General features: G+C 45.6%; 1 protein-coding gene and 1 long non-coding RNA gene across 2 annotated transcripts in view; both read left to right on the forward strand.

Moving 5' to 3' along the window:
* The first annotated feature begins 630 nt into the window (after positions 1 to 630).
* Positions 631 to 12,584, forward strand: DUSP7 (dual specificity phosphatase 7). The gene is made up of 3 exons (XM_081897201.1): positions 631 to 1,632; positions 5,640 to 6,068; positions 10,022 to 12,584. The coding sequence occupies exons 1-3, from the start codon at positions 1,218 to 1,220 to the stop codon at positions 10,327 to 10,329; spliced, it is 1,152 nt and encodes a 383-aa protein (XP_081753327.1). The 5' UTR covers positions 631 to 1,217; the 3' UTR covers positions 10,330 to 12,584.
* Positions 12,585 to 22,652: 10,068 nt separating this feature from the next.
* Positions 22,653 to 27,563, forward strand: part of LOC309363908 — an 83,091-nt gene continuing 78,180 nt past the window's right edge. Inside the window, exon 1 of the long non-coding RNA XR_014165642.1 lies at positions 22,653 to 23,778. This is a non-coding gene — a long non-coding RNA (uncharacterized lncRNA). The remainder of the gene's footprint in view (positions 23,779 to 27,563) is intronic.

A 27,563-nucleotide genomic window follows, 5' to 3' on the forward strand; every position in this document is an offset into this window, starting at 1 on the left:
GTCTCTAGGACTAGGGACTGAGTACTTTTTTTTCTTTCCTCTGCCCACAAGTATTATTATGATTCTCCCTTTCTGAGTGATAACAACTACGGTAGTCCATAAACACTGTTGCATTACGGTAGGAACACTTTACGTGGTTCAGCCACGATCCCTTCTTATTCCTCCTTTTAAAGCGAGGCTAGGGACTTTTCAGGGGCTTTGAACTATTCTAAACAAATGTAAGGAAAAAGAAAAGCATTCCCTTCTGGTGGAATCGATTGCAGGCGCTCCTTGGACCAGATGTGAGTGAGATCCTATGGGTCCGCCGTCCGCCCCCCTTTATTCCCAGAGGCAAATTTCACGGAGCTCAACGGGGCTTCCTATTTCAGCATCATTTAAATAAACTTTGCACACACACACACACACTGGAGAACGGAGCGATAAAGAAGCGTGCTTCTAAGGATGCCGAGTCAGGGAGACCGGGGGCGGGACACACGTCTTGGCTAGTTGCAAGTGGACATTTGTAGCCATCTGCCCGAGCGCAAGAGCGCCGCTTTCCCTTTAAGGCGGGCCTCTCCGCCCCGCTGGCCCCTCCCTCTGCGCCGAGTCCCGCCTCTCAGAGCATGACACGCCGATCCGATGGCGAAGCCCCTTTTTAATTGAGGCTGTCAGGCTGAACCCGCGATGGAGCGAGCGGGGCAACGCGGCGCTTCTAGCAGCAACAGCAGCAGCGCCTTAAACCGAACCAAGTGAAAGCAGCCTTTCCCGGGGAGGAGGAGGAGCAGCAGCCCCGAGAGCCTGGCCAGCGCCTTCCTCGCCTCCCCCATCCCAGAAGCACGAGCAGAGCCAGGCTCTTCTCCCCCGCTCCCTCCCGCCTTCTGCTCCTGCAAGTGGAAGGAAACGTCTCTCTGCTGCGGGCGAGGAAATCGAGGGGAACGCGGACGCCGATCCGCTTGGAGCGCTTGGATCTCCAAAGCAGCGCGGGCTCCTTGGCCGGATCTCTCTCTCTCTCTCTCCCTCCCTCCCTTTAAAACAACGATCATATTTTTTTGAAACTAACTCTTTTGCTTCTTCGGTGATTTGGACAGTAGGCTGCAGAGGGCATTCCTCGCTCTCTCCCCCCCCCCTCCGCACCGCGCCAGTGATTTGTTTTCCACGCGCGGCCGCTCTCCTCCTCCGCTCCCCCCCCCCCGCGATTTTGCCCTCCCCCACCCTTCCCCCCCTCCCTTGCGATCCTCATGAAAAATCACATCTGGGGCAGCACCCCGCGGGCTCCCATGGCTGCGGCGATGCCGTGGAAGAGCGCGGAGTGGCTGCAGGAGGAGCTGGAGTCGAGCGGGGGCAGCTCGCTGCTGCTGCTCGACTGCCGCCCGCACGAGCTCTTCGAGTCGTCGCACATCGAGACCGCCATCAACCTGGCCATCCCGAGCCTGATGCTCCGGCGCCTCAAGAAGGGCAACCTGCCCATCCGCTCCATCATCCCCAACAACGAGGACAAGGAGCGCTTCGCCAAGCGCTGCAAGGCGGACACCGTCCTGCTCTACGACGAGGCCACGGCCGAGTGGCAGCAGGACAGCGGCGCCCCCAGCTCCGTCCTCGGGCTCCTGCTGCAGAAGCTGCGCGACGACGGCTGCAAGGCGTTCTACCTGAAAGGTACCGGGGGCGCGGGACTGTGGACGGGGCTGGCAGGGAGACGGGCAGGGGTCGGATCGATTTGAGCAGCGCGGGGAAGCTCCCCACCCCGATAGCTCTGGTCTGCTAGCTAGCAGCACCCCCCCCCCCCCATCGGAGCGACCGGCGTGGTTCCCGCCTAACAGCAATCCCACCCCTAATCTCTCACCACCATGCAGACTGGATCCGGATCCGGATCGCAGCTTCCCCCCCCCCCCCTTCCGTAGTTCCTGAGGATTCGCCTCCCGTTGTAGTGTGTTTTGGGAATGCCGCCCTTAAGAAATCAGGGATAATAATGGAAGGAAACTTCTGGTCTGCTGTTGCACTTTTCCCACCCTTTAAAGGCGATTATAGCTTTCTCGTTTTGGCGAAGGATTGTGCTCCTGCTCTTTCGCCTTTCAAAATGGTCTCATGTGCCGAGTACGGACAGATATTGGCCGCTGAACCCTCGGATTCCCCTTCTTGTTGCACCTCTTCCCGCCCGCCGGCCGGCCGCCCTTCCTCCCTCCCTCCCCGCGCGGAACAAATCTCTCGCGTGGGAGACACAATTCCCTCCCATCTCCCTTGTTCCAGCGACGGAAGGTCTTATTCCTGCCCGATGCTTCCATATCTATGAATGGGGCAGAAAGGGTCTATTCACCGAGTGAATCCTCCATGCCTCTTCATTCTGAAATCCGGTTTGTGAGCATCTGTTTTGGAATAGTCCCTCCTCCCTCTTCCTGACCACCATCCCTAGTTTTCCCACCTTGTCCACCCACCTGGTGTGGATCTAAGATCTTCCCTCCTTAGTTGCCCTTTAGGAGATCTCCTCTATACAGACGGAGAAAATTAAATAAGGATCTAACTTCTCACACAGTGGCAACAATCTCCCCTAAAAGACTTCTTTCACAACATGCGGTTATTTGAGGCCAGTAACCACAACTGTGGGAAGGGTGGGTGCATTGATCATATGCAGTTCTCCATCTCTTTTTGCACCCCCCTCCCCAAGTTTGATCTTGTGCATTGAGACTAGATCCAGGTGCTTTAGCAGTGCTTCCAGGTGTGTGTGTTTCTGGTGAAGGGTTGACTGATTGGATGTGCTTGCCTTTGGGCAATGGGTTGAATTAAATTACCTCTCTGGTGCCATTCTGTGCCATGCTTCTGTTATGCCTCTCAATCTCTGAATGAAGTGCATTTTGAATTGAGATATTAGTTCACTATAAAGTCTCCATTCAGATCTCCTAAAACAACCCCCCCCCCAAAAAAGAGGGGCATTGCGAAGCAGTCGAAACAGTCATTCTGAGTGAGCCTAACAGGATGAAGATAATAACTTTGCTTCCCCCAAAACACACACACACACCACAACACTGCTGTGGTCACTGGGCGGCAGGATTGAGGCAGGAACAGTAGGCAACACCAAATCAATATTGTCACTTGCAACAAGGCGGATGGATAGACTGGTAGATTGATTATGGGATTTCTGATGGCAGGAGGGCAGTATATGTGAGGTGCAGAGGAAGGAGGATGAAACTGTTATTGGGGATTCTGGGTCCTCTTCTTTCCTACTATAGGTTTCAGGGCTCTTTTTAGTAGCTGAACTCATGCTGCCATGTTAACTTCTTCAGCTTCTCTTGAGGACAGAAATGCACTGGTGCTTCCCATTCCTTTCTCAAGATCCTAAATAGTTCTCATGAGGGTTCTGCGTTACTTAAACTGAATTCTGTACTCCTGGCGTCTCCCTCCTTTCTTAACTCCCCCCTAGTTCCTTTAAACTCGCATGCAATGGAGAAAAGGAGGAGTTAAGCTGCTGCTGCTTTCCCTTCGCTTCGCTTTTTTTCTGGGGCCTCAGTGGGAAATGTTTCCAATTAAAATTCCAAAATGGCTTCTCCATATTGTCTTTCTCCTTGAGGAGGGAAAAAAAGGGAACCTTCTCTCTCTCCCTCTCTTCCCTTCATGAATGAATATGGCAGGGGTTGTGTATGCTGCTCAGTGACCTTGCCACAACTATGCCAAACCCCTGGAATTTCCAGGAGACTTTTCGTAATGACACTGTTTATCAGATCCACGTAATGACTGCTAAATGCCTCCTTAATGTACACGAAGGAGCAAATTAAATTTCTTCTTGTCTAATTACTCTGTCGGAAAGAGGCGCCAAAAGAGAAATGATTAGAAGGAATGGTTTTACTCCTGACCTTTACTTGCACATTCAATAGATCCTTGAGTTTACTTAAACAATATTGGAGCAAGTTGCTCAACTCGGTGACGGGTTGTTTTCTGAGCTCTCCAGTTGTGCTGCTGTTCCAAGTGATAAGCGGCCAGCGGCCAAACACTCTATAATTTTGAAAAAGGAAACTTCTGTTCCTGTCTCCTCCTCACCCTCACTGGCCCCAGCATATCTTAATACCTTCCGCACATGTTGAGCAATATCTTCGAGACTAGATCTTACAATGCCTTCTGTTTGAACCGGCTCTCCTTAATGAAGTTTTCATTGCTTGGAAATTAACTTTTGTTTTCAAGCCGAGTTGCTGTGAGAGTTGTCACATGCACACCCACCCAGCCCCGCCGCCCAACAGCGCCCCCTTTGCTTTTAGCCATTTACATGACAGGCAGTTAGTTATTCAACAGGTGAAGCTTTTCTTGTCACTGCATTTTCATGCTAGGAAGTGGCAGCTGCTGATTTTCTGCTCATCTTAAATGCGCAGGAGCCCTCTGGGGGAGGGGGTGGGAGAAGAAAAATGGCAGGCATCATTTCTATAATTTTATTAAATGTTAATATTGCCACCCACTTTTTTCTTTCTCAATCAAGCATGCATGGCATATGTTAAATATGTGCTTAGGATATTCTTCCTTAAGAAGCAGGTAGTCAGATACTAGTTTTTGTGGATTTAATTGCTTCAGACTATAGGTGAAGTGTTTTTTTTCATGATTGAATGTCTCCCCTTAGCAAATAACAACAGCAGCAACAACAGCAAAGCAGCAACAGCCCTACATGTAGAAAGCTAAATGTCTGGGAGAAGGTTGAAGCTTACTCTTCTCCCTGATAGTCTAGTTTTCTGATATGCAGGAATTGGTTTTTAAACTGACAAACATTTCGTCATGTAATCCTCATTACATCTCGAAAGATTACACTGAGGCACAGATTTCTCACCTCAGAGCATTTTCCTGGCATGGCAAAACGAAAAGGTGGAGCCATACAGCACATTTCAGTGATACTAGTGTAACTGATGTGTGATCAAGTGAAAACTGCAGCAGTCACCTGAAATTTCCTGCTGTCTTGGCACTTCTGTTGAGGCTGCCAACTTTTTTCCTGAGCCCCTGCTCCTGTGCTTCAACAGCACCTTGGTCTGCAGGCGTTAGCAGTTCCTAAAACATCTCCATGCTATGAAAACTTTCACTGGCTGCTTCCCGGATATTAAATTGCTGTGTAAAGTCACACATGAACAGGCTAGGATTGTGCTGTGGTGAGCTGGCAACTGTAATTACCACTGAAGAGGAGGGTGCGAAAACCGGGCACCTGCTAAGAAGTAAGTCCCATGAAACCCAGTGGGACTTACTTCTGAGTAGGCATGTATAGGATGGCAGTGCCGGTGCTTTTTTGAGCCCTTGGTTGGAATTGTAGAGTTGGAAGGGATCATTTAGTCCAAACCCCTACAATGAAGGGATATGCAGCTGTCCCAAACGGATATCGAACCTGCAACCTTGACATTATCAGCACCACACTCTAACCAACTGAGCTATCCTTCTCCTCGCACAGGATGCAATGCTAGGAGCCATTGCCTTTCCTCCCCACGTGACTGTACACAGAGCAGCATGCTACCAATCTGGGCCTAATTCAGACCATACACTTGAAGCAAAGACTTTAGGTAAATGGACTTTTCAGGGTGCGTTTAGCTAAGGAGGAAACAGATGGCTAAAATATGTGGCTTTTCCTGGTAATGAATAAGTATTCAGGTATTGGTAGCTTTAGGATGCAAGTGATATTAAAGTGCACCTTCTCTTTGCCTCCGCAGGTGGATTCAACAAATTTCAGACAGAATACTCTGAGCATTGTGAAACCAATCTTGACACTTCATCTCCTACCAACTCTCCTCCTACATCTGTCCTTGGTCTCGGAGGCCTGAGGATCAGCTCCGATTGTTCGGATGGGGAATCGGACAGGGAGCCTAGCAGTGCCACGGAATCCGATGGGAGCCCGGTCCCAAACAACCAGCCGGCCTTTCCTGTCCAGATTCTTCCCTATTTGTACCTGGGTTGTGCCAAAGATTCCACCAACTTGGATGTCTTGGGCAAATACGGCATCAAGTACATACTGAACGTTACTCCCAACCTCCCCAACATGTTTGAGCACGACGGAGAATTCAAGTACAAACAGATTCCCATCTCGGATCACTGGAGTCAGAATCTCTCCCAATTCTTTCCCGAGGCCATTGCTTTCATTGGTAGGTGTTGGACATCCTGTTCTCGGCGGACCAGCCCCTTTAGCAATCAGTAGTTTTCCATAACTAGTCCTGGGGGTTCAGTACCTGCTCACTGTTAGCTTCCATGCAATACATGTTACACCTCCTAATTTTGGTAGCTAGTAATTGTGCCAGCGTCAGACACTGATTTTCCCTACTTCAGACTTTACTTCAAAATCCAAAAGCTTTGCTTCAGTTGGCTGTGGTGGAACAGTTTTAAAGATGGCTTGTTTTTTGTCTGGGGCTTCAGGGCTGTGTTTTAAACTATAATTTCTACCTTTGTGGGTATTATATTTGCCGCGAAACTAAGTTACATTGCAGAGATTTTAAATGTTGTTTAACAAACTACATGCTGGTGTTTAGAGGCTGAAATCTTGTAAACTCTTACCTGGGAGTTGGTTCCATTGAAGTCCCTGGGGATTCTGGCTAAGTAGACACATGTAGGGTTGCCCTGTAAAAGGTCTATTTTTGTTTAAATGTTATGATACTATATGTCCCTGGTTTCTATGCATGCTGTTTATGAGTAAATTTGAGGGTCCAATAACTTTGAAAATGGAATACCTTTTTGAAAGCTCCTTTGTGTTTTGGGAAGTAGATAAAGCAGGAATTTTTAATCTTTAGACTTTGGGGAAAGACTTTTCACAAGGAAGTATCTGCTAAGCATCTGTTGTGGAAGCCCCTGTGTGCTGCAAATGCTTACAGACATGTTCTGCAGTGTGTACACAGGGAGTATTGCCTATTGGCCCCGACCATCACCATGTGCCACCTGAGAACCAGAATCCACTTACCCATTGGAGGCAAGCTGCGGCAATAGTCTCCTGGCAGCGTTGCCAGGCAGTGAGGGGGCAGTGAGGCTGTGGGTTGGTGGAACCTGAGCATCCCACCCCTGCCTCTCCCTTCTCAGTGAGTGACAGTGCTGCTGCAGCAGCTCTGCCTCACCTGGCAAACCACCCCTTCTGACACCTTTCCCTAGGACAAAGATGGGGAATGGCTGGACTGCCGGACACTGCTTGATTCCAGCTAGCGTGGATGGGGTTGGTGGTGGTTGGTAGTCCAAAACATCTGAAGGGCCAGAAACTCTCCATCCTTGCCTTGGGGGGCACATGCCACTTACCTGCTCCAGGAGATGGCAGGCGGAAGATCAGTAGAACTGGGTAATCTGCCTTTCAGAGAAAGCTGCCTGCCATTCCTAGTCTTCACATCATTGTGAACCCCAAAATTTAATGGGACACATTTAGAAAACCACTGAGAAAAAGAAAGAGCTGTTTTGCTCATGTTGTGTATGTTCCTTGATTCCTAAAGATAAAGCTAAACATGTGAACAAAGATGAAAGTTCTGTGTTAGAAACGCGTTCAAATTACCTCTGGCTGCTGAAGTCATAAAATGATGGGTGTGCATGTGTGAAGTAGCTAGGCCCTGAACAGGGGTTTATGATTGCTATTTGGAGAGAAAATCCCTATGCTGATCATAACCCCTAAAGGACCTAAAACTTATTTTATTTAAGACTTTGGATCCTGCCCGTCAGCGTTTCTGCTTCCATGGCAGCTCACAGATGCTATGAGAATGGGCACATCTAAACAAATTAAATTCAGCCAATTAATATGGCAAGAATGAGCAAGATAAAAACACAGTCATTTAGGGAGTGCCTTCTCTGTTATGAACATGCCTGTTCACAAGTGTCATCTTCAGAAGTCCTTCTTTCAATGCACTTGGCTTCTAAGGTGAGGCAGATGACAATTGGAAAAAGGGTCTTTTCAGTTGTGGCACCCTGCCTTTGTAGTATTCTCCCCAGGGAGAAAACTTTACTGTCTCTGCAGCACCAGAGAAATAACATTTTTATTGACATTTTTATTGTGTTTTTTTTAATGCCCACATTGGTCTCAAGAAGTATGTAGGACATTATTGGCATTGCATTTTGAATTGTGCTTGGAAACACAGTGTCCAAATGGATCCTTTCTAGGATTGTTCTAGCTTTCCAGAATTGTTTTTGTGATGCAGGAATAGATATATGGCTGCCAGATAATGGCTCATATTTACCTAACAAAGTTGTGTGCCCTAAAGTTGAAAATACAACAGTCCAGGAGTTTGTTTCTGGCTAAGTCAGAATGCACACCCACTACTCAGAATACACCCACTGAAATCATTGAACTAAAGTTAGTCATGACTAAACCTGCTTGTCCACTGATTTCAGTAGGTGTACTGCAAATATGACTTAGGTAATTGGATACAAACCAGAGAGCTGTTTCGTTGAGATAGTGGACAAGTTCTGTTCTGCTTGACTGCACTGTAGGCTTGAAAACCTCAGTGCTGCTAAAGTTGCTTTCTTCTGTTCTGTGTTCTCTAAACCAGTATACTCTGGGGAAAAGTACAAGCTTAGTTGGTTTGTACTTAGTTTGTACTGCCCCCAAACCTCAATATGAAAAAGTCTATTTCTTCTATTGCTCTTATCAGTAGATCATTTTGCTTTTGCTTAAAGGCATGTGAGGGGAGCATGGTTTTTAGACACCGGCTCAGTCAAAAAAACATCCCTTCTGTGAAAACCACACTCTGCTTTGGTTTTTATGACAGGAAATGCTTACCTCATTCATTCACTATAAGACTAAATAGAGGGGGAAAGAACCAGTGTTCAAATAGGACACCAGAAGACCTCTGGAGAATTTATTTTGCTTGAAAAGAGGCTGTGTTAGAGCAGTCTTTGTCACCTGGCACTGCTTCGTGACTTCTACAATAATGCGGGCTAAGAAGTCAAACTTGTTCATTCTTTATTTCCCTGCTATCATTGGCTATCTCATCTCTCTGTCTCTGGCTAAGGTAGTTAGGCTGTAAACTTTTCCGGGCTTAACAGCCAAGCCTTAACATGTACTTTTGAAGTAAGTCTCTTTGGCATCAGTGGAATGTAGTTCTGCATAAATGTGCTTTAGGGCTGTGTGGCCTTTGTTATGGGTCAACATGCATATTCACTGTGCAGTGGTGTGTGTGTGTAAGTCCTTCTGAGTTCAGCGGGGTTTAACCCCAGAGAAACAAACATAGGATTGCAGCCTCAAACTGACTGCTGTGGGAAGAGACGCTGGCCTGTGTCAGTTAGGTGTAGGTATGTACCTTAAATACATGCTGCAGTCAGTCACCGATAGTATTTTTAGCTTGTGAAAGCTGTTTGTGTCTGCCACTAAACAGCATCTCACCTTCCTTTCCCTGCTGCCGTCTGCTTGAATATAATTATTAATCGATGATAACTTTGTGTGTGGAGCTCTGCTGCTATATTGCTTCCAAAAAAAAAAAAACGCCCCACAACTATTTAGCAAGCTTCAGTTTTTCAGCAGCATCTGAAGCTGATTCCGAAAATAAAAGGGACCTCAAAAAGTTAGCAGATTTGGCCTTAGTGGTTGTATTTTGACACATGTCAGTGCTGCCAAGTTTGACTAGTTGCAGCTGGGCACCTAGCTGTTGCTTAATACCAGAATTAAATTTGAAGCGAGAATGGCCTGAACTACGTCTTAAGAAGAGTCAGGGAACTCCAGAGACAGAACTACAATTCTGTCTTCCTTCCTCAAGAGACTTGCTTCCTTATCTTCTCCGTTTTATGACACTTCCATGCTTACATCATCTTTATGTGCCAAGATTTAATGAGCTAATATTTGTAAACTGTTCTGACTACACAGTGCTGATTGCCACTGTTCACGCAACTAGTCATCATGTGAGACTTGAGGAAAGCATATAGTTGTGAGGAAATACAAAGAATTGTGGGTGAAAACTACCAGTTATCCAGCAATACATGGATATTGAAATCCATGTATGATGATGATGATGAATAACAAATCTGTTGCAATAATTGACCTAAGCTGTTTGATGTGGGCTTCCATCTCGCCCTGGTTTAAAGAGAGGCAGCTTCTTGTGGTCCAGCATATTCAACCTCTCCCTTTTTTTGTCTCTTTCAGATGAGGCCCGTTCTAAGAAATGTGGCATTCTGGTTCACTGCCTAGCCGGCATCAGCAGGTCTGTAACGGTAACTGTTGCCTATTTAATGCAAAAGCTCAACTTGTCTCTCAATGATGCCTATGACTTTGTAAAAAGGAAAAAGTCCAACATTTCTCCAAACTTTAACTTCATGGGCCAGCTCCTGGACTTTGAAAGGACTTTGGGGCTCAACAGCCCATGTGACAACCGCTCCCCCACCGAACAGCTCTACTTCACCACTCCAACCAATCACAACTTGTTTCCACTGAACACTTTGGAGTCTACATGAAGTGGATTTTCTCTGGGGGACACCCCCCCAAAGCCTTGAATCGCTTCTCTTTGAGCATTTCAAATCCATTAAGCGGAAAGTCTTTCCAGCCAGCCTTGAAAGAACTGGTTTCTCCAAGCAGAGCTGTCTGAATTGCTGCTTTACTGAAAAGGCTTGTGCCATTTATTAGTATTCTGATGCTAAATCAAAATGGGTTCGGAGGAGTTACCTTATCAGAGTTACTTAATGTGGGGGATGGCCTGGCATTCTGAACACAGCTGTTACTGGCAATAGCTGCTTTCCTGGGTGTGTAGAGACTGACATGATACACACCGCACACACATGCAAACACACACATACATGTATTACACACGCACACGTTAAGAACGACTTGTGTGTGTTTGCTCGGTGTGGAAAGCAAAGGAGACTCATGCACTTGGCAACATTGATCAATAAGTGTTGGCCTGAGACTGTTGTTTTAAAACCCAGTTTACTTTTTTTTTTTTTAAAGAAAAGGAGGTAATCTTTACTCCTTCTTGGGTTCAAGCTCTTTTTAAATATGTATGTACCTGACAGTTTGTACAGACAAGGTTGCAAAACCAGTATTTTATTCTGTTCTTGTTCGAGTTCATGTTTTTAGATAAAAGACGAGGAGAAAAAAATCAAAATGTTTCTATTGACCAAATGCATTTTGCACACTTTGTAAAGCCTTGATATATTCTGGCATGTTACTGGGTACTTGGGAGCGAGAGAGCGAGAAAGTGAGTGAGAGAAAAAGAGAGAGAGAGAGAGAGAGAGAGAGAGAGGAGGGCACCTGTTGCTGCTGCTTGTTAGCATCCGGTTGGCGTTTTCATGACTTGTGAGGGCCAGTTGGTGATAATACCACTTTCTGCCATGCCCACATTCACAATCTCTTCTGCACTGAATCAGCCAAGGTGACTAAGCGCCATTGTGCTTTCTTAAAAACACCACCTTTTGCCAAAAAAACAACTCGCCCCTACCCTACACCCATTGCCCTCTGGCCCCAGTTTGATGCTACCTGAGTCTCCTCCATCTGAGCTGGTAGAGGCATGTTTTGAGGCTCTTAGCTGCTCTGCGCAGCATATTATGACTGTTAACATCACCCAGCTGGCCTGAAATCATTCCAGTTTCTGAAGCAATGAAAATACTTTCAATGATGTTGGCATTTATCCAGCGCACTTAATTCTGTGTCTCTGTGTGTGTGAATTTGTGTGTGAATTTGTGTGTGTGTGTGTAGGGAGGAGCGCAGCTGAGAGGTGTGAGAAGAATCAGCTGATTCTGCTATTTTAAAAGACTTGAGCAGAGCAGAGACATTTTGGTGCGTAACCAGTGGACAACTCTCATATGAACCACAGGAGGGCATGGAATTATGCTGTTTAGAAAAGGGGCATGGAAACGTGGATTTTTTTCTTTAGCCCATTTGAGCTCTCTGGTGAACTTTTTTCCTGGGTAACTTCTTTGCTGTGCCTTCTACAACAAGAAGACTTGTTTATATTTCTCACTAATGTATTATACTGGAAGAGGGAGAAGTGGTGCTTATTTCCCCCACCCCCAGGAAGAGGGCATGACGGGCATGGAAAAATTTCATTGCCTGCAATGTAGCCCCTCCCTTCTTCTCATCTCCCTTTCCACTTTCACTCTCAAAGTAACTTTTTAAAAGCCACGGAGTCCCCCCTCCTCAAAATATTCAGTTTTATACTCCCCTCCCCAATAAAAAAACTCTATGTGGAAGAATGTTTTAATGCTGTTGCATCACAGAACTGGTATGTGTGCGTGTGTGCGTGTATTTTATTTTTTAAAGAAACATTACCAGAATATCGGAATGATTTTTGTCTTTTTTGTTGTTGGTGGTTTTGTTCGTTTTTGCTCCTTTTTTATGTTAGCAATGTTGGGGTTGCTGGGTCATCGGGGCAGGAAGCGTGGAGTGCTTTGTGTGTGGATGAGCAAGCAAATGCGGAATCTCCTAACTGAATCTTACCTCAAGGAGGAATTTTTATTTTTTCAGGGATTTAGACAGTGCATCTGTATCTTGTTAAGCTGGTTTGTATAAAGGCTTCCTGTGCCAATGGTGGTCTTTTTTAAAAATAAAGAAAGAAAAAAGAAAGATGCATCCTCTTCGTATAAATGAGAATTTGTTAGCGAGGGACAGTTTTGCTTTCTGTGTTTATGAAGGAAAAATGTGTGACCCTATATATCCTGAACCCAATATTGGGACTTTGTTTATATTGCAAATAAATATTATTTTTTCTTTAAAACCATGTCTCTGTGTCACAAATGCCACTCTGGCTTTCTGCCTCTTTATTCCTTTTGCCTTTAATACACTGCTTCGACCGTGACCAGTGTTTGCTGGTTGGTGTTTGCATGGCATTTGGTTACATGCGCCGTTTATAATTTTGACAGTCCTGTGGTGAAAGTCTGGGGGGAAAGGGGCTGGATTAAACCTAAAAAAGCATAAAGAACCATTCTGAAAGACTTGACCTCATCTCACTGGCTGAGAACGCGCTGGTTGGCAGGAGTCGTGTGTCGCAGGTTTCTGTTTATTGGGATCCTGCCAGCTACTTCAATGGCGGATATGGATGGCCTACATCTGTAAATCAGCCAGAGCCTAGATTTTAAGATGTTTGGCACCTAAAATTTACACATGAGTTAATAGGACCTTTTGGGGCAGCTGGCACCTTGGTTAATCCTGCTTTTCTGGTGCCTGATCCTTACAGACATGCTGAGTTCCTGACAGGAATCAGCTTTCTTGAAAGTAATGGTTGCTCTTGAACTATGACAGGGCCATGTCTCCCTTTGCTTCATTTGGCAGGGTGAGTTTTATTTTGAATGTCACCTGGGAATCGGACTGGGATGAAGGGCGGCTTAAGTCCTTGTCAAGGCTTTATCTGCCCGCCTTATGTGCTGATTCCTGTCAGAAACGCTGTGAACACCCTGTGAACACCTTACACTCTAATTTAACTGTTGGAATTGACAAAATGACGGCCACTTTGCTCCCTACTTGGTTCCCTGCCGGTGGAAAAGGCAGCTATTTCCACTGCATTTTTAGGCTGGGAAAAGGTCTATGCCTGTTAACTTTTTCTGCTTTCTATCCCAGCTCCTGCCAACCTAGCAGTTCAAAAGCATGCCAGTGCAAGTAGATAAATAGGTCCCGCTGCGGCGGGAAGGTAAACGGCGTTTCCGTGTGTTCTGGCACTTGTCACGGTCCTCCGTTCGCCAGTAGCGGTTTCATCATGCTGGCCATACCATACACCCATTAAGGAGCAGAGGCAGGCAAGGGGCATCTAACAAATTGAGGATACAAAATAGTAAACAACGGACCAGTGCCTGGATGCAGTGGTGGGATGGATATGGGAAAACAAGATAAGCTTGAATCTTAGAAAGGTGAAGGCACTGTGGCTGAGAAATTGTTTGCACACACTCTGAATGAGGACATACACAATCTGCAGGTGCTTATGGATCCAGCTTTGGCTACACCTGCTATGACAGTTTCTGGACTGGGACAGCTTGATCACAGTAGCTGCTTGTAAACTCACAGCATCACACACATTCATTGAGGGAGCTAGTGTTTGGACAGGTGGTGAGAATTTTAACACACAAATGACAGCCTTTGTTTTGTTTTTTTAAAAGGGAATCTAGATTTCAGTTTCTTCCAGAGGTGGTAAAAGTTCCCCCAGCATTTGTTCAGGCAGTCTGGATTTCTGGCTTCCTATTTGGCTAGTTGTATACCATAATAAGTTTACATGGTAAGCAAATGGGAAATGGTCATTTGTGTAGCCTCTGTGTAACATGGGAAGGGTAGCAGTCAGTCAACCTGAGGGTGGAAATAAGAATAAATAAGTGGGTGCCCCTGGATATAGCTGCTCCAAACAAGGCTCACCACCCAGCTAAAAACATGATTATTTCAAAAAAGATAGTGTAATTCTGTCTGAAACTCAAGAATAGGATGTGTTTTTTCTGAGGGGGGAGCTGGAGTGTTGACCATTTCCCACACTGAGGATGCTTCCAGATTGCCACAATTTTGTGGGAGGGATTCAGTCACATACTGGAAATTAAGGTTTGCACAATTAAAGTGTATAAAAGCACTCAGGTGTAACAAATTCACATAAAACACACCACCCATTAGGCTTGTTGCATTTAGAACAGTGATGAGGAAATATACTAACAAGTGTGGGATACAAATAAATGGATGGGAAAATATATAACCTTCCCACAAATAAATCAGGAGGATGAATGCTCATTGGCACATAACCCCCACACAAATAAAATGGATGCTCAATATAGACCATATTTAATCTAAACCACATAAGCAAATCAGGATAAATGTTCGATAGATAGGTGTTCTGGAGGAACCCAGCATGTTATACAGCAGCACATGTGCCTTTTATCTTGAGGACATTGCAACGGTAGTTCCTAAAAAAATTCTTTGACTAGTTTCGAGGATGAATTTAGCATTCTAGATGAAGGATCTTTTAACGCATACATTGTTTTATATTAATGTTTGATCTCCAGGGATTATTCTAAAGTCGTATATAAAATAATTTAATTTCACACAAATGTTAACACTGGTTCACTATCCTGCAGTGTGGCTGTGCTTAAAGGACTGGACGACTGTGTGCGTGCAAAACTGACTTCACCACAGGCAGCTTAGCGCACAGATGTATTTTGAAGGATGCAGAGGAGGGTAAACTACTTCCATGCATTTCTTGCTATATTACAAAATACAGGGGTTTTGAGGATGCTTTCAAAAAGCACATATTAGTACAAACATATATTTCCAGCTGGTCTCACTGGCTCTAGTAAGACTGCTTTCTCTCCTCAATCAGGTATGCTTCCCTGGTTTTTGCTTGACATCCTTGGACAGGATTCAGGTTAATAATAGCATTTAGCATCAACTGTGTGTAAGAGTGTTTCTTTCCCCCTCACAGTAGCTTGTGTCTTTCTGGAACAGTACAGCAGCTATTTTTAGCTCTCTAACTGGAAGAAATAAGCATAAACTTAACATTCTGTGCGAGAGAGGCTGCATCGCTTCAGAATGGCTTGATCTGAAGAGGACCCTGCAATAACCACCATGTTACACGTTTGCTGTGCTTGTGACTCAAAGGAAAGGATTTTTGACGTGGCTAGATCTCATTCAGGATCCTTACCTTTGGAATTGAGTGGTATTGCCCTAGCAGGAAAGAGCGCTTTGTGGCCCTGGTTTTCTGGCCTACGGTAGCCAGCCAAGTTGCATGAATGACCCACCTCTGTCTGAGTGTCCCTCACTGTGTAGGAATTGCTGGTATTGTGAATGTTTTGTGTATACGTGTTGCCATGTTTAGTGAGAAGGAAGCTTGGGGGGGGGGGGCGGAGAGAAACAGGCAATAAAGGCTGAAGCAGGAAAAATGGGGGTTGGTAGCTGAGAGATGGGGAACAGAAAAGTGGGTAAGAGAAGAGAGGGTGATGGAGCTGAGACCTTGGCGACACTGGGACCTATTAATGGGTGGGATATTTTCTGCAGGGTGGGTGAGTTTTCCTTATGGGGGTAAAATGAGGTTGAGCGAGGGCTGCTCAGTTTACCCCTGAGAAGAGGAAGTGAAATTTTGCATGCTTAAGTCACTCCTGGGAAATATGACATGGGCCTTGAAGGCTAAAAGACAGTTTGCAGGATTTCTGGCTGCGGTACTTCAGTTTTCATTAAATCAGGACATTTCATGTGTTATTGATTATGTGTTGGAGGCCTTTTACTGTTTATGCTTGCTAATGGCAGGCTGGGCCTGGGACACTTGTTGGATAGTCAGGTGGGTGGGTTAGAGATTTATTTATTTAAATTGTTAATATTGATCCTGATTTTGCATTTGATTCTGTTATTGCAGTACTGAATGTTGATGATGCCTTATTTGTTTTTATATTTTGGTAACGATTATTTTTAACTGTGTTCTGTTTTGATTTTTGTCTAACACGAGTCTCATTGGGCACGGCCTACCATCCAAAAGTGGCATATAAATTAAATTAAACTAAACTAATAAAAAACAGCCTAAACCTATAATGGTGCAGAGAGGAGGAAAGAGAGTGAAGATTATATGGGGCGACTAGAGAAAAGGTGATGATGGGTTGCAGAGAAGCTTATTTGTGAGGAAAGAAAAAAACGAAAGGGTGGCTGAGAAATGAGGGTAAGGAGAGACCAATGGGGCAGGAGAAAAGAGAAATGCAGTAAACATGCAATAGTATTTGTTGAGAAGCAGTCTGTCTTGGTAGCTTACTATATGCTATAGCTTACTATTTGACATGGAAGTCGGCTTTTGACAATATCTGACACCAATAGATGACGCAGCCTGACATGCAGTAGCATTCAGCAGTGGAATTCTCTGAAAGCTGACATGGTGGCAGTCACTATTTGAGCGTTTCCAACATGCAGAAGCATCTAGCTATTGAACATGTAACACAGAAATGTTGATTGCCAAAACATGACTTTGAGCCTGCTTTCCACGTTGTAGCTGTAGCTGAGGGGAAACGAATACTGTATAGGAAGTATAATCTTAATATGAACACTACATTTCAATTCTTGGTTTTCTAAGGTAGCAGGCCTGGTTTCCTCCACCTCCCACACACACGCACACATTTGTAGCCTTGAAAACATGAGAGCATGTAAATAGTTCTGCTAATCAACACATCGTATTTATAGGAGACTGGCACATGCTTGTTGTGAAGTGCTGCACGTGAAGGTGCTGGATTGAGATCACAGGCTCTCTCGGTTACTTCGAGGCTTCTTCCCCCTTGCCCCCCCTCCCAGCTTTGCTTGGTAGACAGGGACATGGCTGAAAACACCATAAATAGACCCGTGTTGGGCTACTGTTGGAAGAGTGGTCATGCGGCAGTCTTAACTTATGCTATGTACAAACCATACATTTACAGTACATGACTGCCCCCAAAGAATCTTGGGAGCTGTAGTTTGTTAAGGGTGTTTGAAATTCTAACCCTGTGAGGCACAAACTACAGTACCCATGATTCTTTGGGGGAAGCCATGACTGTTAAAGTGCTATAAATGTGCCTTAAATGTTTGGTATGTATGCAGCTATGCTTTTCAGATGTGATGCAAGCCAGAGGCGGAGGCTGACAGGATGTGGGATTGCAATTCCTGTTCCTCTGCAGTTCCCCTGAAATTGATCTTGCACATCTCTTTCCTGTGAAGTCCTCTGCATGTCAGGTCCACTTCTCAGGGCATATCTGCTCCTGATTTGACACTAGTTGGCAGCTATTTTACCCACCCAGCTTCTGGCAACATAGAACCATATGACAGGCAGAAGTTCAATAGTTGAAGCTTTGATCACATCATTGTCATCATCATCATCATCATCATTCTATTGTATGCCACACAACAGTGAGTCTCTATGGTAGAAAAAAGCAGTGGCTGTTGAATTTCTGCCTCTCGTGGAAACACGTCTGAAAAATATGGCAAAAAATATGTGGCAAACTCTCTTTGTGCAAAAAATATGGAAAAAATATGTGGCAAACTCTCTTTGTGCAGGAAAATGTGCTTGAGAAAATGAGGTTTGCAAAGTGTGGGTTTTGAACACCTTCCTCTGAATAGACAACACCATCATACACTTATATAACAGTAGTCAAATTCTGGAGTTGCTGTGTAGACATTTTGAAGATGGGGAAAATCAGCCTGAACTGCATGTGGGTGACATGCGCCTTGTATGAGGGGATTTGGCCTGCAGAATTAAGAAGTGGGCCCTGCTGTTAGGCAGACAGAGATGGCTGCCTCAGGTGTTTGATTTTAAATATGAAAGGGCAGGAAACTCTTAGGCTACATGTGCATTTAAAGCACATGACTTTCCCCAGAGAATGATGGGGATTGTAGTTTGTTAAGGGTGCTGGGAATTATAGCTCCTTGAGAAGCAACTACAGTTTCTGGGATTCTTTGGGGTAAGTCATATGCTTTAAATGTATGGGATATATGCAGACTGAGTTTGTTTTGGCAGTATTTGAGGTCCCATGGAATGGTGCACATGGGATTTTTGGTCTTAGCAATCCAGATAGTCTGGTCATCTTTGGGGTGTTTTTTTGGGGAGGGCACACCATTTGCTGTTCTGTCTCAGCCAGCCCTGATAGTATAAGGACTACCTAAATTCTCTTGTTTCCGGTTTTCCAGCTCTCCAGGAACCTGTATGTCTCACCTACAATAAGCATGGAAACAGACCTGGATAACAGCCAGTTCTTGTGATAGGGAATCAGAGTCATTCTTGTGCTTCTTGTTTTCTGCAGGCCTCGGGGCAAACTGATACCTGCCTAGCACCCAGTAGCACCCAGCATGGTGGGGCAGCACTGTGGAGCTGGTCTTCCAGCACCAGTGTCACTACCGCTTACCTGCCTGGTACAGAGAAAGGGACAGGGCATCAGTGAAATTGGATCCATGTTTTAAACTGTGGCCAGATACAGACTTCATGGCATCACTCTCAAGCAAAAAAACAAAAACAAAACCTCTCTCTCCCCACTCCTTCCCATTGCTCTGATGAAGAGTGCGGGAGAACTCTTAAAACCTGAGCACTATTTTGTGATATTTTAATTGGCTTAATAAATTGTATCCTCCCTAGAAGAGGGCACGTGTTGCAGTGAGACCTGGAGACTGACCTCCTGTGTTGTGGGTGGGTTGGATTGGTCAGCCACAACACCCGATTGGTAGGTCCCTTGATGTTGGCTTCAATCTGGCCAATGGGGCGCAGTCTAAATGGATCAAGGGACCTATGCATGTGACCCAGAGCTTCCTCTTTTGGCTCGTGCATTTGGAACAAGCTAACAGCGTGTCCTCTGTGCAGCCAAGAGACTTACCTTCAGTGGATCGTCTTGGTGATTTCTTTCCATTATTCTTTCCATTTTGTTAATCCTTTCGTTAATTTCCCCCTTTTCAGTTGTCTTCTCCCCTCCCCCCTTCTTCTCTTTTCTAGTGGGGCTTTGCCCCACTGGGGCTCAGCCCCTGAGCGCTCCCTGTTGAGGAGCTTGCCGGCCTGCTCTTATAGCGGCTGGTGTCCCTGTAATTTGGCTGCGGTTGCAGCTTTGGAGTTTTTTCAGCTAACGTGACTTGGGCAATTTGCGTTTGTCGTTCTCTGGGTGCTTTCGTTCAGCGCTTTGACTAATTTTGCTGCATCGAGAGTTCCCTCCTCGTTGCAATATTGATTTTCATGTGCCCTTTTGAGGAAAGGCTGGTTGGGTATTTGTTTGAGGGCGGAAAACCCCCTTCTTTTCATACCGGCCTAGGTCCACGAAAGTTCAAAATCAAAAATCAGTGAGAGAGATGCCTGATATAGCCAGGAAAAAGATCAGGAAGGAACTAGTGTTGAAAAGGATGGCTGGACCATTTGAGTGCCCTCCTTACTCAGATTTACACCTTTCCCCGTTGGGTGTGGTGCCCCAGGGGAATTTCATTTAATTCACAATTTATCTTACCCACGAATTGAATCAGAGTTTGTCCCCATTGCTTTCCATGCAATGGAGCAGAAGGAATCAAGGCGTCCGGCACAGACTTCCGTGCCGGGAGTCTGGTTTGCAAGGATCCCTTGTCATCTGCTGACGTATCTGTTCCAGTTCCTTTGCAAGTTCCTGCCCTGGGCTCAGCTTGCCATGCCTGCAGGGACCCCCACTGGCCAAGGATCCCTGGCACAGTCTCTGGATTGACCTGTGCACCATGCCAAGAAGAGGCTGGGAACGGTAGCACGTGTCATCCTTGCCTTTGCTCCTCTGAGGTTCCAGCGTGCTTTCAGATATCTGAACGTCATGGAACGGGATTTGGTCCCCAAAGAGACATTCCATCCACCCATCAGGCAAAGGGAACAAAAGGAAAAAGGACGGTGTTACTCTAGAGGAGGAACTCGCCTGGGCTGAGCTTCTCCAGAAAGAACTACCGGATGAAGATGATCCCAAGGACCTGACTTATGAGTCTACCATCTCTGAGACGGACAGCAAAGAATACAAATCTCAGAATGACACCGATGTTAATTTGGAGGTGGAGAAGAAAGATTGATTTTTGATGCTGAAGGAAGACCCAGCTCAGCAGGAGGATCCAAGGAAGGAAAATGGTGCAGGGGAGGAGGCCCTGGACCCCCACTGCTCCAGGGACAGGAGTGAGCAGCCAGACAAGGCGGTGCCTGACAGTGGCGGGGACAACCCGGGCCCACCAGCCCTGCTCCGGAGAGCAGAATGCTCCTGCTCTTTCCTGCGACCCCAGTGTTGAGATGACCTCCAGTGACAACCCCCAGGACCAATGGGTGAATGTGAGCAGCGAATAACGGCAACTGTCTCCTTTCCTGGCTGAGATTGGCACTGCAACATAGCAAGGTGACCATTTCCGACTGTCTGCCCCCTTCCAGCAACCGGATGCCCTCTGTTTGATACGGAAATGTCTTCTCTCTTTTTTTGAATTTGCAATAAAGCCTTAAATTTTCACAAAAAAATTAAAATTATCTTACCCACAGGGTACATCAATAAATGATGCTATCCCTCCTGAGTTGTGTTCTGTCAGGTATGCCACCTTCGACCAAGCGGTCAAGCTGATCAGGAGCTTTGGGAAGTGTGATGTGGAATCTGCGTTCCACTTACTTCCTGTCCATCCACTTGATTTTAAGTTGCTTGGCTTCCAACTGGATGGAGCGTATTATGTGGATAAGGCCATGCCAATGGGCTGCTCTATACCTCCGTGCCAGCGGGGTTAAGGGATTGGTTACAGGTGTGAGTGGTTGGTGGCGAGCGCGGTGCTCGTGTGGCGGATAGGCATTGGTTCAGGTGATAGGGATGGGAGAGAGGTCTCGCCATCCCTATGTGAAGGGTATTCCGTTAAGGAATCCAGGGACTCAACTGGTTTGGTCAACCCCCAAGAGGGGGTTGTGCCCGTAAATGAGTCCAGGGGGGCATCTGGGTGGTGAACATAGTCTGTTCCCAGCTTTTTGCCTACCCAAGTGTTCACCCTTGGCTGACCTACGCTGGTGCCCTGGGTCAGTGCTGCCTGCAAGGGTGCAGGGAGCCAGTCGAACCAGAGCCTATGCAACCACTCACCTTCTGTAATCAATAAAGTTGTGGCCTAAATTCTGCCAAAAACCAAAACTAAACTTTGAGTCAAGTGTGAATTTACTTAGCAGGGAGGTCTCTGGGTCTGAACCAGCAAATGTATTCCACTAAGATTTTTTTTTTTCATTTGTACAACCAGCATGGCATTCTTTCTATCTGGGAGTAATTTGCTGGCCTCCTTACCTGGCCTGGCCTGACCCTGCCTAGCCTATAATAGATAATAGGATAACAGCCCAAGGTGGTTTGACTGCAAAGCAATTCCCTGGTCCTGGAAAGGAGCCACAGAGAACACAATCTAAAGTGAAAAATCATTCTAGCCAGTGACACTTATTTTCTTTCCCACAAGGCTTCCTCCTCTAATCCCAGTATAATTAGTCGCTGTGGCATCCAAAGGGGCAAATGTAACTTCTCATTCAGAAATCCCCATTTCTTTCATCCAGAGAACCCACCCCTCGCTTTCACTGGGGTTATTATGGGGCTCCCTACCCACCTTACCAACTTGTTCCCTGTGCCCTTCACCTCTTGCCTGCCTGCCTGCCTGCCACGGATGTTTTGAAAAGGTTTGTCTCCTTCCTTCCTCGACGTTATTCTCACCGACTCCCTGGTACCTTTTAAGCTTACGATACGCGGGTTTGTTGTCTCCCCTCCCAGCGTCACTCTTTGATTTCGCAGCCCCAATATGACATCCTAATCTTAGCTCCCTTCAGGATGTTGGAGGAGATGATTGTCAAGATAGCTCCTGGCAGCCAGCAGATCGTGAGGAAGGCAGGCTGTGCTACGTGAGGGTGACGGGCAGCCCTCCATTCCTCCCCTTGCCCTCCCTTTCAGATCTATCTCTTAATCTCTATTGCTGTAGCAAATGGGTAAGCAGGCCATCCTGAAAAGCAGCCTGGCTTGCGGTGCCCATGTGGGAAACGTGCATGTCGCAGGAAGCCTTATCAGGCTGTGGCATTTACTCTTCCGCTCCGCTTCCTCCTGCTGTCTCTTGTTTGTTCTTTGTATTGTTGTTACTCGGATAATTATTCACTACATCCCCGAAGGGATGACATTTTGATGCAGATAACACTGCCTCTGCCGAGCAATATTGCACGTGCTGCTGCCATTAGGCCGTAGCGAGGATTCCCGAGGGAGGGATCAGGACCTGACGGTGGGCCGTGCATCCCTTGGGTGGGTGGGTCGCCAGGATGTCTGCTGTGACCGCTGGGAACAATGCAGCCTAGGGAGTTCCCAGAGAAAGATACAGGCGTCATCAGGCCCATGCAGAGCAGCCAGGTACACTTGCCCTGGGCCTTGGAGGCCTAAGCTGGCCGAGAGGTCCTGCCAGCTTATGTAACCAGACTGGCTGCTTTTTTGTTTGAGTTTATAACTTTATTCCTATGGGACTCCGGCCCTGGGCCTCAGGCAAGCTTTGCAAAGGCCTGGGCGTAATGATGAGTAACTTAGGCTCTAGTAAACTAGGTTATGTGGGAGAGATGTGGGAACTCTTATCAGCTTGAGGGCCATTTTGCCTTCCCTGTGACCTTCCGGGGCCACATGTCAGTGGTGGGTGAGGCAAATAAACACAGGTTTTGCCTTTGTACCGTTGGCTGTACATCCACACCTGCTCTCTGTCCTTCATCCAGGCAAGCGAGAAGCATTATCAGAGTTCAAGGACAGATGAAAACATTCAAGGAAGGTTCAAAGTAGAGCTGGTGAGGGGTGTAGTTCAGGAGGGTGTATGGATTTGGGAGAGTCCTGAGGACCAAATAGAGAAGGCTGGAGGGGCCATGAGGTGCCCCATCCCTGGATGAGATGTACGCATGGTCAAATGGGCCCAAGTGCAAGCAACACAACCAATTGCTAGGGCCGGTACAATGTTTTAGGGGTTACCGTTGAAACGGTGCATGCTTCGAGATGTGTGTCTCCCAGCCCCTCACTATTCTGGGATGTGCCTCTTGCCGCACATGCCGCCTCTGAGGGCAATAAAATGGCATGGGCCAACTCTGGTAGGAGTCACATTCCTCTGCCAATTTCACAGCATGTCATTGTGATAACCGCTCTACGGGCACCAGTTCTTCTGCTGGAGAGTTGACAAGCAGCGGTGGTGGTGGGGAATAGTACACACAGTGAGTGTTGATAAATTGTTGAGATGTTCCGGTGCTACTGCAATGGCCTCATAATTTATGATAACTAGGGAAGAGGTACGAAGTGGAGCTGTTGTGTAGGATTCATGGAATGCCAAACATTTGATTGCTTTTCTACTTACGTTTTTTATATTAAAAACACAGTTTATCTGGGGCTGGCACCCTCTCTGTCAACATCTTCAACTTAGGTATTTTAAGGCTTTTTGTAAACGCCCATGGGAACGTGGTCTCCCTTCTGTGGCAACTTGTAACCACCAGGTGAAGGCAATGTATTTCCTCTGGTGTGGTAAGTTTGCTATTATATTCCTTTGCATTTGGGGGTTGTTATTTTGGATGTTGCAGTCTAATGTCTCTTGGTGCTATGAGATAATGTATTTCCATTGTATTCCTGTTTACTTCAGTTGGCACGACAAATACTGTATATAGCTTATACCTCTCCTTTCCTCCATTGAGTGCAATATGGTCACTATTCCAAGGTGGTTTCATATCCAGGCACTGACTTAAGACTAGACCTGTTTATCTTCTGCAAGATTGCTGTATGCATGGGCAGAGCATGCAAACAAACAAATCTTCCCTCTCCTTTGCAGCATGGAACCAACAAGGGGGGGGGGGGAGCAGAAAAATAAGCAGAGAAGTGTGTCCAGTGACAGCTCAGGCATAGATTCCTGCCTTCCTTCTTCACTCACCCTATGCATTTGGTCGTCACAGCTTTCACAGCCTGCTTCCTTTTCATGCTATAAACAAAATGTACAGAGGTTAACAGAATGCGGCATATTTGCTGCACATGCTTACTGCTCAGTGAAGCAGAATCATAGCCAGCCACAATACAGAACAAGGCAATACACAAGTGGTATGACTTGAATGTTAGTACTCTGTTAAGATCAAAGCAGGAGAGACACACAAACACACACATTGCCTTAGAGGATTCTCTCCCAACCTGGAAGCAAACCCATCGTTTGATGGTAGTTGGGGGTTGGCTCTGGGTCTTAATAATTTCCTTTCAAAGAGCCAGGCAGAAGATTACATGACCTTGATGGAATAGTGGAAGAGACCAGGAACAGAAGGCAGAGAGGATGGCAGGGGGAGGGCCAGGCAAAAGACAGAATGTATTTGTCGTTCTCGTGTTTTCTAAGCAAAAGCCTCCTGTTTGAAGCTGCAAGCTACCTCTGTGGCTACAGGAGGTTGTCTAGAGTAGGCCCAGGGCTCTACACCTGCCTGTGTGAGGATGTGGCTGAGTTGCATTTTCACATGCCCAAATGTCGCCAAAAGTATCTGCTAGCTTGCAGCTCTGAAAAGGGGCTAAGCAGTGCAGCGGCTTGCTAATCCAGCTAGCACTCTCAAAGATTATAGAACCAAATCTGGTAATACTATATCATGCAGGGGAATCTGCAGCTGAATTTCACGTGACCCAATTCCCATGAGTCTTGCATTAAAAATAAAGCGGCTGTAAAAAAGAAAAGAAAAGTGAGTGATAAATATTTTAGTAGGGCTCCAGACACATTTTCCTTGCAAAATGGATATAAACTTTAATCTGTTTATTAGTTGGAAAAGTGAAAGGAAATACTTTAAGGACTGCGTCCTCTGTTCTCTTGAAACTGTGTAAACTGAACAGAGAATTATGGTTTGTGGAAGAATGTGGTATAAGGCATCTACTGAAAAAATGGGGTTGATACAGCCATGTTACTGAAGAAGTAAACAAGGGGTAAAAAATAGGGCTGATGCAATACATTTTGGCACCTACAAAATGGTGCCCCCCCCCCCAATTTTGTTGAGTGAAGATCTACACTGGGAACAATGGGGAGAATCAAGTCAACCTTACCTGACAACTGAATTGGGATTCAAGGCCATTGTTGGAGGAAAGGAGCCCACTCTGGACCACACTTGGCTGGTGCAGAAGACCCCAGAGGGCAGTCCCTGCCATTTCCTCCCTAGAGTGTGGGAGGAAACCAGCAGTGCCTCCTATTTACCAAGAGACCACTGTAGAGGCAACATTGGGTGGGCGTTAGCAAGGCGGCGGCAGATCTGACTTCCAACGAGCGTGTGATGCGTTTCTTTGAGGCAAGATCTGTCGCCCCTGTGAATCCTGCCGCCTGAGGTGATCGCCTCACTTTGCCTCATGGGTAGGCCAGCCCTCGTAAAAATGTATGAGTAGCTTGAAATGAACATAACAGGATAGTTATAGCTGTAACATGATTTGCTTTTTGCATATAGCTGCTAAACAACAGTATATTTTCAGTTTACTAAAGCCCCCAATACTAGGGTTCCCATATTTCAAAAAGGGGAAATCTGGACAGAAAAGTTGCTGAGGGTTTTGGTTATTTTTGGTGTGTTTTTTTTTGCAAAAGAAATTGGACATTTTTCAGCCATTCCTGAGGAAAATTGGCAAAAACAACACTGCCATCATACACCCGGATTTTCCTGGACATTTTCTGCCCTGACACTGCTTTATTGAATTTTATAACAAATAATGATACAAATCTCATTCATCATGTTATATACAATTATCCTTCCTCCCCTCCTCTGGACTTCCCTCAACTCCCCCTCTGCTGAGTTATTTAGTTTTATTTATTGTATCCTGCTTTTCCTACACAAAAACAAAATCCCTTATCATTTCTCTAAAATATCTGTTACTCAAATGAAATTGTGAACGTTTATTCAAATCCTGCCAGTGAATCCAGTCCATTCTGTTGTTTCTGCAAAAAAACTGTAAATGGTTTCCAGACTCTTTTGAAGTCCTTTTTGTCCTTCTCTCGTAGTTTGTCTGTTAGCTTAGCCAATTCTGCGTAGTTCATCAGTTTTTCTTGCCATTGTTCCTTTGATGGTATTTCTTCTGTCTTCCAGTATTGTGCAATCAAGATTCTTGCTCCTGTTGTAGCATACATAAATAATGTCCATTTTTCTTTTGGTAACTCTTGATTTGAGATACCTTACAAAATGGCTTCAGGATGTTTAACAAAATTCATTTTAAACATTTTTTTCAATTCATTGTATATCATTCCCAATATTTTTTAATGCATTTGCATTCCCAGCACATAGATAAAATGTTCCTTCCTTTTCCTTACATCTGCCCGGACACTGCTTAAGGCTGCAGTATTCTGGATATGTCCAGGAAATTCTGGACATATTGCAACCCTGCAATACATTTGTGGATTATTAACAGAGCTGAGACAACAATGACAACGACTACTACTACTACTAATTTTTATTATTTGTACCCCGCCCATCTGACTGGGTTGCCCCAGCCATTCTGGGCGGCTTCCAACAAAGTATTAAAAACACAGTGAGACATCAAACATTAAAAATTTCCCTATACTAACCCGCAATGATGTTAGTATAGTATGATGACACTATAGAGTCCTTTTCATCAGATGCATGAAGTGTAAAGTGACAGCAATAAGGGATTGTACCTAACCCAAAAAACTTGTAAAAATTAGCTGTAGAAAACCCATCTAAGAGGGTACAAACTCTAGCCGCAAAATCTAAATTATTTTGATGTTTACTGTGTCTGATGCATTTCTGGTTTATCACAAAGTAAGAGGAAACTGTGAGTGCAAGAGCATAATTCAGAGTCAATCCTCAGAGTCTTTGTTTTGGTTTGACGTGTCCCTCCCTGCCCTGCATTCATAATATATCTAAATGACAGCCCTTTGGAATGAGCTTTATAGAGCAGCTACACTTAATAGAAGGGTTTGGCTAGTTCCTGTCTCTATTCCTTTGTTTTCACTTTTGGAATGATAATCTGATTAGGTGAGGCTACTACCTTCCCTGAAAAGCTGGCTCGGTGCCTGACACCTCAACTCAAAGGCCTAGAATTCTTCAAAAGCGCATAGCATACATCACAGGTTACGGTTATCTTCTATAAGAAACTTTCCACTAAACTCCCAACCTGTCGTACAGTTGCCAAGGCAGGAAGAGAAACAAAGAGAATACCCAGTGAAGTGTGGAAAACAGAAAACTTCTCTTTGCTATATATCAGATCTATGAAACCAGATTAATACAACAGCTGTTCAAAAACCACTGGATGCCCCAGAGGCTAAGAATTCAGCCCCCTCCCATACTGGCAGTGTGGTC

Source organism: Podarcis melisellensis (genome assembly GCF_964234715.1).
Source record: "Podarcis melisellensis genome assembly, chromosome: 2".
NCBI lineage: Eukaryota > Metazoa > Chordata > Lepidosauria > Squamata > Lacertidae > Podarcis > Podarcis melisellensis.

Bases quoted from the DNA above. Each gene is read 5' to 3' on its own strand.
- DUSP7 (XM_081897201.1), top strand. From the start codon at position 1,218: ATGAAAAATCACATCTGGGGCAGCACCCCGCGGGCTCCCATGGCTGCG. The intron at 1,633-5,639 runs GTACCGGGGGCG...TTGCCTCCGCAG, and splicing joins CAAGGCGTTCTACCTGAAAG to GTGGATTCAACAAATTTCAG. The intron at 6,069-10,021 runs GTAGGTGTTGGA...TGTCTCTTTCAG, and splicing joins CGAGGCCATTGCTTTCATTG to ATGAGGCCCGTTCTAAGAAA.